Source organism: Platalea leucorodia, assembly GCF_965183815.1.
Source record: "Platalea leucorodia genome assembly, chromosome: 5".
NCBI classification, from domain to species: Eukaryota; Metazoa; Chordata; class Aves; order Pelecaniformes; family Threskiornithidae; genus Platalea; species Platalea leucorodia.
The window spans coordinates 88,415,444-88,425,832 of NC_138827.1; the positions used below are offsets into that span (position 1 = coordinate 88,415,444).

Consider the following 10,389-nt stretch of genomic DNA (forward strand, 5'->3'; position numbering starts at 1 on the left):
TTTGAATATCACACGGGGTATCCACCCGGTGGTGTCTGGTCCCTTTACTTTGGAAATTGAAGCAGATCCCTGACCTCGGTCCCTTTGCCAAAGGGGACGCTGCTTTGTGCGGAGACCGGCCTGAGGTGAGGTACCTGACTGCATCGCTCACGGCGCACAAGATCCACCTGTGCTTCGTTCCCAAAGCAAACCTGGGAGCTTGGATGCAAACTTTAGAGCGTGAAGGGGTTGTTGAAGAGGACCGATCGGCCAGCATGTTGCCCGTGAGGCACCGCCAGGTAGCCGAGCTGGGAGAGCTGGAGGGAGCAGGAGTACAGCCACGCTAAAGCAGGTGCAGTGGGCATGGGAGGCTGAGGCTGTGAGTACACCCCTGCAACCCTGTCCTGCTGCCTCCCCCACGTCCCTGTCCTGCCTAGCACTTGTGCGAGGAGCTGGCGTTCAGTAGGTGCTCTTCAAAACCTGTTGAGGGCTCTATTTTATTTCCCCGTGACTCATCTTCCAGATTCTCATTGTACCTGCTTTAGATGAGGAGTTCCCAGTTTGGTCAGGTCCTTTGTTTCTGCCTGCTATCCCCCCTTTTTCCAAGTGGTGTTCAGAGTAGGGCCCTTTTTTTAGAGAGAGCAAATCTCCGTTAAGAGACAGTTTTCAGTTAAAGAAGCACAGGCAGGAGCAAAGGAGCCATATTAACCTCTTGGTGGGTTTTTTCATGAGTTAGGTCTACCTTTGCCCGTTCAGAAAATGTCCAGGTCATTCCAAACGGCATTTACTCACTTGATTTTCAACAGGACTTTCCCTTCTACAGAATTACGGTGCTTTTGAAACATTGTCTGGTTTTGTTGCGGTTGTTTTAAAAGTAATTGTGCGTAGGGAGGAAGCAGTCTGATTACGGATACATAATTTCATCTGAGGCAAAAGAATAGCATGAATACAAATTCCAGATAGAGCACAGTGCTCCCAGCCTGCCCCTGTAACCGTGCATCTCAGTTTCTCTATATTTCCAGCAAGACGTCAATGGCTACCTTGTAAAAATCTCTTTCAGATACAGGGCAGAAGTATATACTTCAAGGTCTAGCCTTGAAACTTCTGTGGGACAGCAATGCTCTTCTGAAGTGCCATTTAAAACAGTTTGCGTTTCACTACGTGCAAAAATCCCCCATGTAGATGCAGCTATATGAGAAAAAAAGTGCTTTTGCCAGTATAGCCTATTTTATTTGGGAAATGCTTGCAGAAGAAGATGCTTGCGCTAGTAAAACTTGTATTTGCCCGTTATCAAAGGAGAAGCATTTCTAGTGCAAACTGGGCCTCTTATATATGAAGCTTTATTCAGTTCAGCCATCAGTACAGTAAAGAAAATCCTTCCTCAAAGGGATTAGTAAGGTTACCTAATAGATATTATTAATAGTTTAAGAGCATAAAAGGTGCTTTAGCGATATGTGAGGGGCTAGATCCTTTGCTAGTGTAAATTGTTATGGTCCCACCAAGGGCATCGTGGAAACACGGAGCAGCGAGGGAGCTGCCTTGTGCCATCGCTGTCTCAGTTTCTAGAGCTTCCCACCGACTGAGGAAGGTGCAGAGCCGCGCTGGCTGGCCTCTCCAAAAGCGTGACTTCTGCATCCGCCGCCCCCTGAGAAAAACGTGCATAAGCAAATATCTAGGTTACAGAGGAAAAGTTGTAGCGATTTGATGCCTTGGAAACATGCCGATTTACGCTGGCTGAGGATCTCGGTTTCTACTGATTTCATTATACTAGTAGCTTTAATAAGCACCAGATTCTAGTCATGAGCCTTCATGTTCCTACAGAAAATACCCTCTGATACTGCACCTTCTCACAGCGGGGCTCCCTGGCTAACCGTGTGCTTGCCCATTAAGCACAAATCCCAGCCATTTCCTTCCCAGTTTTCCCCTGCATTTAATGTATGGAAAAGCATGACCCTGAATCAGATGAATAGCAGCCGGTTTGAGGTGGTGTGTGTGAAAATGTATCCTCACGCGGATGAGCTCAGAACAAATAGAATAGAGGGGAGGAGAGCGGAGCGGGGAGAGTGTGAAGCTACCCTTTCCCTGATAGTTCAGCCACTATGTGTAAGCAACAAGTTTATGCCCAAGGGAAAGAACTGAAAGCTGAGGAGATCTTAAAATTAACAGAGCTTTATGGCTCAATCAATAGGCCGTGCTCCCTGAGCACGATTAGAAATCAAATAGCACATTTCTTTCTGTTAACCCTGTTTGCTCTCCCTGTAGGCTCTTCTGCCTGAAAGCATCTAAGGTTTGATTAAGTTCTTCTCTAGGAGAAAGCCAGAGAAAGTCCGTTGTGTCAGAGCTGCCTCCAGAATGCTGTGTTGGACCTGCTTTAAATAACAATAGAGGTTATTAGTGTATTAGTTTGTTAGTAATTGCTAGCAAAGATAAGTCTTCCCAATATTTGAATATGCAAAATGGCTTTGGCTAACCAGAAAAGAGAGGGGAAAAAAAAAAAGCCAAAACATGCCACTGCAGTGAGTAACAGGGATGATTAAAAATCACTGTATGTAAAAAAGAAAAATTATACCTTGTTTCACTGCTAGAAATACCTTCCCAGATTTGTTATCCCTACTGAAGACATGATATTTTCCCTCTTTGGCATTTCATTCTCACTAGGGCAATGAAATAGTTATTTTCAAAGGGAGAGGGACTGTGTTTGCACCTATTTCTTGTTTGACAGTGACCTCTATGAACCAGTCATCACTGCTCTGCCTGTTGTTTTCTTGTTAGCTCTTTGCTGTCAAATTAATTACTGTGAAGTACTAAGCTTGTTGCATTCACGTGCTCTTATTAGCTCACAGGATGTCAGTGTGATTGGATTTTTAGCATTATTTCTTTTTTTACATTCCAGGCTTTCCATTCAAAACCTGTTACTGGCAGGGAGGAAATGCTGTATCTAATTCTGATCTCCCATCAGGGTAGCTCCAGTGATACTGGGGATTTGATTTACAATGCTGTATATGCAGTTAGACTGTGTTTATATTAAAACCCATATGAACAATCAGATTGGGATTGCAACCTGATTTTGAAGTACAGCATTAAGTGTCTTTCCTTTTGCAGTACAGAACAAGAAAGAAAATATTTAGGATGAGAATAGCATTTGTCCCTTTCATTCTTAAATCACAGTAACGAGCTGATCCTCCAGTTGACCCTCTTTACGCTCTTGCATTGCTTGTATTAGTGACAACTAACAGAGCTCACATGTGTGCAGTCCAGGAACCGGCACGAGAAGTTTTATTCTTCTTTTAAAAACTGAAACGCACAGGAGGGGCTTCTTAGCTGTCGCGCTTGGAATTTGTGTCTCGTTTCTGCTGCCCCTTGAAAACCAGTGTTTGGCTCAATGAAACAGATGACGGTCTTGACATTTGCTTTCATTCTTGAAGGCAGATTTTGCTTTGTTAAAAAAAAAAAAAAAAAAAAAGAAAAAAGAGGATGTAATTAGCACAGCCGGCAGCCCCGCTGCCTGGGCCTGCTCCTGGGCCGCGGGAGCCTCAGCCCCAGGTGCTCCTTTGCCCGGTTCAGAGCGCAGGCTTCAGCGTGCATCTCCCGTTTCCCACCCCCAGACGCTCTGCCCCGGCCCGCAGCAACCCCCGCCACCCGCTGCGACCGCCCGTTCCTCCGTGCGCCCGGCCCGCGGAGGGGCGGCGGCCCGGTCTCCACCCGTTGACCCCCAGCGGGGCTTCAGCGGCTCCCGCGGCCGCTGCCGGTCCCGCCGGGCCGCTCTGCCCGCGCCGCTGCCCCGCTTCCCCGGTCACCCCCCGCCGCCCCGGCCCCGCCGCCCGCTTCCCCGCGCGGCCCAGAGGGGGCGCCCTCTGCCCAGCCTTCCCCGCGGCGGCGGGGGCGCGCAGGGCCGCGGGGCAGCGCGCAGCGGCCGCGGCGCCGGGCCGGGCCGGGCGGGGCGTCCGCAAGGGGCCGCGGGACCGCGCAGGTGAGCCCAGCCGAGCCGAGCCGAGCCGAGCCGAGCCGAGCCGAGCCGAGCCGCTGCCCCACCGCGGCTGCCCGCCCCGTGCGGTGGGAGAGGGGTTCGCGGGGCGGCGCGCCGCGGAGCAGCGCGGGTCGCTATCACGCCCCGCGGAGGCGTGGCGGGCTCCCCCCCGCCCCCGGGCGCGGCTGTTGGGGGGGAACCGCTCCTGACCTGCGGTCACAGCCCCCCCCCCCCCAGCCCGGGGCTGCCCCGCGGAGGAAAAGCCGTTCCCGGGGCGAGGGCAGGGCCGGCGCCCCTGCCGGCTCCCCGCCGCGGCTGCGGCAGCGCGGCGCTCCCGTTATCTCCCCTCCCGGCTCCCCTCGGCCGCCACCCCGCGCTGCCTCCGCCAGGCTCCGCGCCCGCGTCCCCTCCTGCCCCACGGAAAACACACCCGATCCCCGGCACCCGCCCCGATTACCCGGCCCATTCAAACAAACAAACAAAAACCCGCCCCGTCGCAAAGCCAACCCGACGGTAAACTTTCTAATGCCTTCTTCTTTCAAGTGCTTAAAAGGCAACGAACACCGGGGGGGTTGGGGGGGGAGGGCCGGGGCTGCTGCTGCCGCTCGGGGTCCGTCCGTCCGTCCGTCCGTCCTGCCGGGAGACGGGACGGGGACGCGGGTCGGTGTGCGGTGGGTGTGTTTGCAGGAACCGGGAGGGAGGGAGGGGACGGGGGGAGTTAAAGAAACAGCATAGTTAATATTTCCACATCAGGAAGTTACTGTAATAGCCCAGGGGGCAAAAGACTTAACTTAATCTCCTAAATAGTGAGGAACCCATGGCGTCTCTGTTATAGGTTGGAGTTCCCACGTGGTTTTAACTCCTGTATAAAAGTTTCAGTAGAAAGTGCCACAATGTCGTGATTTTGCAGGGGGGGAAAATTAGCAGGAGGAGATCAGAGGAAGATAAGCGAGGAGCGAGCCTCTTCCCCGAGACCTTCCACTGCGGATCCGAGAGGGAACATCAGACGCGTTAAAAAAAACAAAACAAAACAAAACACAGCGTTCAAGCCAGCACAAGGCGAGCGAAAGATCAAAAAGACGCGGAGAGAGAGAGAGAGAGAGAGGGAGACAGATTAACTGGAGCAGCAGCAGCAACAACAACAACAACAACAACAAAAATCACACTTAAAATAATAATAACAATAATAATAATAATAAAGCCCAAACCACCAACAAGGGAGATATTGTTTAAAAAGAGCGAGCGAGGGAGCGAGCTGAAGAGCTGGTCTGACCGAGTGGATCCGCGCAGCTTCTCCTGGGATCGCGGGACCGAGCCGGTTCCCCGCTCCGCGGCCGCGCAGCGCGGGGTGCCGCTGCCCGCGGCGGGGAACGCGCCGGGCGCCGCCGCAGCATCCTCGCCGGACTCCGGACCCTCCGCGCTGCTTTGAAAAATAAAGCATCTCGCTGATAATAAGCGGGGCGGTGGGGGGAGAAGACTCGCAACTGCGGAGCTGCCAGCCGCGCACCCCCTCCCCGCCGCCCCCGGCCCCCTCCCCGGCTACGCTCCGGGTCAACTTTGATGGCACGTTGAGAAGCAGCGGGCGCTGAAGGGGGACAAGCGAGCGGCGCGGAGCGGAGCCGACCTGCTGAGAGACCTGCACCCACGGCCTGTGGATTGTTGTCTTGCGGGGGCGGAGTGGGCGGGGGGGTACAAGTGGCATTTCTCCCCCCCCCCCCCTTCCAGGCTATAAATTGGATTGTATATAAATCTGCTTCGTTTATCTCCCTGACCCCCCTCAATGACGCTGGACTAAGGAGCTCCTCTCCGCGGCCCGCCCGGACCTGCCGAAGCGAGCGATGGACCAGGAGCGGCTGCGCCCGGGGATGCCCCTCTGAAGCGGCGGCGGGGCACCGGGGCAGCGCGGCGCCGCCTCCCCCCCTGCTCCCCGGCTCCCCTCGCACCTCCGGCTCGCTCCCCGCTCCCCCTCCCTCCTCCCCGGGCTCCGCAGCCACCCCCTCACCTGCTGCCGTCCCCCTCCCCCGTGGAGCCGGGCTCTCCGTGCACGCCAAGCCTGCTGCCCCCCCACCCCCCCCACCCCCCCAACTTCGCCCTCGGTGCCTGCGTCTGCAGCCTCCCCCCTCCGCCTCCCCGCCGGCACACGCCGCTTCCCCGGGCGCCCCCTCCCTCCGCCGCGGCTCCCCCCCTGCGCGGAGCGGTTGCGGCCCCCCCGGCTTGGCTGCCACCGCCCCCTCCGCGCCGCGGAGCGCACGGAGCGGCGCTGCCTGCAGACGGGCTCCCTGCGGCGCTTCGGGGCGGCCCCCAGCTCGGCCCCCCGCTCCTCCGCCATGGACGGGGCGGCTCGCCGGGGGGTGCTGGCCGCGCTGCTGGCCTGCGGGCTGCTCCTGCTGGGCGCCGCGGCCACCCCGACCCCGCCGGCCCCCGCCGGCGGTTCCCCGCAGGACACATGCACCTCCTGCGGCTTCCGGCGGCCCGAGGAGCCGGGCAAGGTGGACGGGGATTTCCTGGAGGCGGTGAAGAGGCACATCCTGAGCCGGCTGCAGATGCGGGACCGGCCCAACATCACGCACGCCGTGCCCAAGGCGGCCATGGTCACGGCGCTGCGCAAGCTGCACGCCGGCAAGGTGCGGGAGGACGGCCGTGTGGAGATCCCCAGCCTGGACGGGCAGGCGAGCGCCGGGCCCCCGGCCCACGACCCCGTCTCCGAGATCATCAGCTTCGCCGAGACAGGTGGGCGCCGCCCGGCCCCGCGCCCCCGCCGCCCGCGCTCCCCGGCCCCGGCCCCGCCGCCCTCCCTACCTGTCCTGCCTCTCCCCTGCCAGGCCCCCGGCTCGACCCCCCTCAGTCCGCCCGCTCGCCCTGCCTGCCCTCCCGCCCGCCCTCTCTGTCCCGCTGCCTGACCCCTGGCACTGCCCCGGCCGCCCTGGCCCGGCCCTGCCGCCTGGCCCCCGCGCACCCTGCCTGCCCTCCTGCCCGCTGCGGGCCCCTGGCTGCCGGGCTCGCCCGCACGCCCCCCGCCTCGTCCGCTCTCCCCTCTGCCCCGCACCGTCTTGCCCTGGCCCTGCCCGCTCCTTCCCGTCCTCCCTGCCTGCGTCCCTGTGCCCGGGCTTCCCCCCGGCTTGTGCCCCGCAACTCCCCTCGCTGTGTCCCTCCATCCCTCCGCGGCCTCCGTGCCCCCGGCTTCCCTCCGGCGGTCCTTCCAGCGGCACCGGGGCTTGCCTCCGTCCCTGCGTGTCCCACCGTCCCTCCGCCGCCTGTCCCGCTCCATCTCTTGCATCCCTTCCCTCATCTGCCTGCCCTGCACATTCATCTGATTCACTGCATGCATCTGTCTGTTGAGGCTCGCGTTCACCCGTCCTCCCTTTCCGTTCGTTTCCCATTTATTTAGCTTTTATTTGTAGTGTTGGCCTTGTCTGTTTGTCCACTGCGTGCAGCCTCCTCCCAAATGTGTCTGTCCATCAGTCCGTTTACTGACTGCCATCCATCCCCACGTACCAGCCATCTCAGTCCTGTCCAGCCATTGCAGTTATGTGTCCCTGAATCCCTTCAGCGTAGCTTCCCAGCAGTTTATCCAGGCAACCGCTGTGCCTGTGAACTTTGCACATCTGCCCATAACACCATCACTCTGCAAATTAGCTCTCTCTCCTGTCTATCTGCCCATCTCTCCTTTCCGTCATCGCTCTATCGCTCAGTTCATTTTTCTCTCTATCTTCCTGTGGCATCTAGATATCATTTGTCCACAAAATAAATCTCTTTCTATCCTGTATACTGCCCACTCATCTTCTTTATCTACCCTCCCACTTACCAAAGGCATATACATTTACAGTATCTATGGGATCTGTTGCATTATACATATGCTTGTTATATTCACATACAAAATTTATGGGCACACACAATCTCACACAACATGAGTGATGTGGATCGGTGCAGCAACACCGTACTGTTCTTTTTCTGTCACTGTCACCACAGTTCATAAAGAAGTTGTGTATTTGCTAACATGCGAAAGGCTTTCTTAGGGTACAGTTTGGGGTTTATTATTTTCTAATAGGCTGTTGTTGGGAGATCTGGGGTGGGCTCGTACTTCTGTTTAGTATTCAATCAATCGCTGGCTTTTGCAACACTTCCAAAATCAACTGATTGATGTAAAACGTAGACAAACAGTGAAAATTTTTGTCTCTGAAATATTACAAGGTACCGAATGGGCCCTGGAGGCAGATTTGAAAGGCAGCTAGGGCAACAAATGAAGACACCGACTATGCAAAAAATCTCATTCAGAGATTGACAAAAATAATAAAGATTCTTAGGAAAGGAGAAGAAAGAAAAAAAAAAATCTACATTTGGCTCTGTACAGAAAGAAGCGAAACAGATAAGGGCAGATGAGAAAATGCCTTTCCAGCAATAATTTTAAATAGCGATTGGGAGGCTTTGATTCAAGGACCAGAATTACAGTCTCCGCCATAAAGGCCAGCTTGCACATTTATCACCTACGCCAAATTCAGTTAGGACTTATAGTACAAAACTGCAGCAGGGCCACTGGTATTTCTGAAATATTTCATGCAGCAGGCTCTTTTGTTTACAAATAAGGGGTTATGTCAGACATTTGGTGACATTTGGTTTTCCGTGACAATTTCGCTCCTTTAATTCTGGTGTTATTGAAAAGCGTATCGAGAACAGTCAGTAACGGCGTTACAGCGAGAGCGACCGCTTCGTTGCCTCGCTTTCTATGGGAGTTTCAGGGCGAAAAGGCAGAGATCGAAACCATTAATAATAGCAGATATTCTACCAGACTAAGTGGGGGTTAGCTTGATCTGTTGGACAAGCAGGCACATTACTGAAATATTTTCCCCTCCGTCTCATGAATCCTCTCTGTTAAACCGCAAGGAGAATATGTGAAAATCGAAACAAAATCCCTGGTTTGGCATTGGCGTTTCAGTGGTTACTGAAAGGGCTCTCCCCGTGAGAATCGGCGGGTAGCTGAAAGTTAGAACTGTTATTAAACCGACGAGACAGCAGAGTCCAAGTGCCGGTCTTTTCAAGGTGCTGCTGTAGCGTCTTTAAAGCCGGCTGGCTGGAAATACCCAGTTCTGGAGAGCTCTTACTGGTGTCTATGGATCTGACACATCCGACTACAGCCCGATGATGAACGTTGCTGTGGGAAGTCCCTTTTCAAAGCGTTTCGATTGCAAATTGGGGATATCTGATTCAGTGCGTGCCTTCTGGCCAGCACAGCCCCGCTGTCGCTCTCTCGATCCGCTGTGCTCTAGCGTTGTCCCTGAATCCAGAATGGCACACAAGCTAACGTTTCCGTTTTGACTTAATCTTGCTGATCTCTCCTTATCTTGCAGACGATCTGGCCTCATCTAGAGTCCGCCTCTATTTCTTCATCTCGAATGAAGGGAACCAGAACTTGTTTGTCGTTCAAGCCAGCCTGTGGCTTTACTTGAAGCTGCTTCCATATGTCTTAGAGAAAGGCAGCAGGCGAAAAGTAAGAGTCAAAGTCTATTTCCAAGACCCGGACACTAGCAACAAGTGGAATGTGGTTGAAAAGAAAGTTGATCTCAAAAGAAGTGGTTGGCACACTTTTCCCATGACAGAGGCGATCCAGGCTCTGTTTGAGAGAGGAGAAAGGAGACTGAACTTGGATGTTCAATGTGAGGGCTGTGAAGAGTATTCAGTGCTGCCAATTTATGTGGACCCCGGGGAGGAATCCCACCGGCCTTTTTTAGTGGTGCAAGCCCGCCTCGCCGATAACAAACACAGGATCCGGAAAAGAGGCCTGGAGTGCGATGGCAGGACCAATCTATGTTGCAGGCAACAGTTTTACATTGACTTTAGACTCATTGGGTGGAATGACTGGATCATAGCACCATCAGGTTACTATGGGAATTACTGTGAAGGGAGCTGCCCGGCCTACTTGGCTGGCGTCCCGGGGTCGGCTTCCTCCTTTCACACCGCCGTCGTGAATCAGTACCGAATGCGGGGGCTGAACCCGGGCACCGTGAACTCCTGTTGCATTCCAACCAAACTTAGCACAATGTCAATGCTGTACTTTGATGATGAATACAACATTGTGAAAAGGGACGTTCCCAATATGATTGTGGAAGAATGTGGTTGTGCTTGATTTAAGGTGTGTTTTTTGGGGGGGGGGAGAGAGAGAGAGGGCGAGAGAAAGAGAGAAACATTCCCGTACGAGATGGTGTTGGAGGAAGTTTCACTGTGTATCCAGGCATCAGTGTTGGAAAGTCACTGTGGAAAAGTTTGACAAAAAAAAAAAAAAAAAAAAAGAAAAAAAAAATCATTTCACTTTGGTGTCAGGACAGTGGCAGTTTGTGGATCTTGGACACTTATATATTCTACCACTTATAAGTTAATGCTATGAAATATCTTAAAGACACACACACACATGCACACGAAACGTGGGCACACACACAAACACGCGCTCA

The 10,389-nt window shown here is 54.4% G+C and overlaps 1 protein-coding gene across 1 annotated transcript; it reads left to right on the top strand.

Moving 5' to 3' along the window:
* Positions 1–6,273: 6,273 nt before the first annotated feature.
* On the top strand, positions 6,274–10,067 carry INHBB (inhibin subunit beta B; the record flags this gene model as incomplete). Its single annotated transcript, XM_082312549.1, has 2 exons — positions 6,274–6,676; positions 9,292–10,067. The coding sequence occupies 2 exons, from the start codon at positions 6,274–6,276 to the stop codon at positions 10,065–10,067; spliced, it is 1,179 nt and encodes a 392-aa protein (XP_082168675.1).
* Positions 10,068–10,389: the final 322 nt, after the last annotated feature.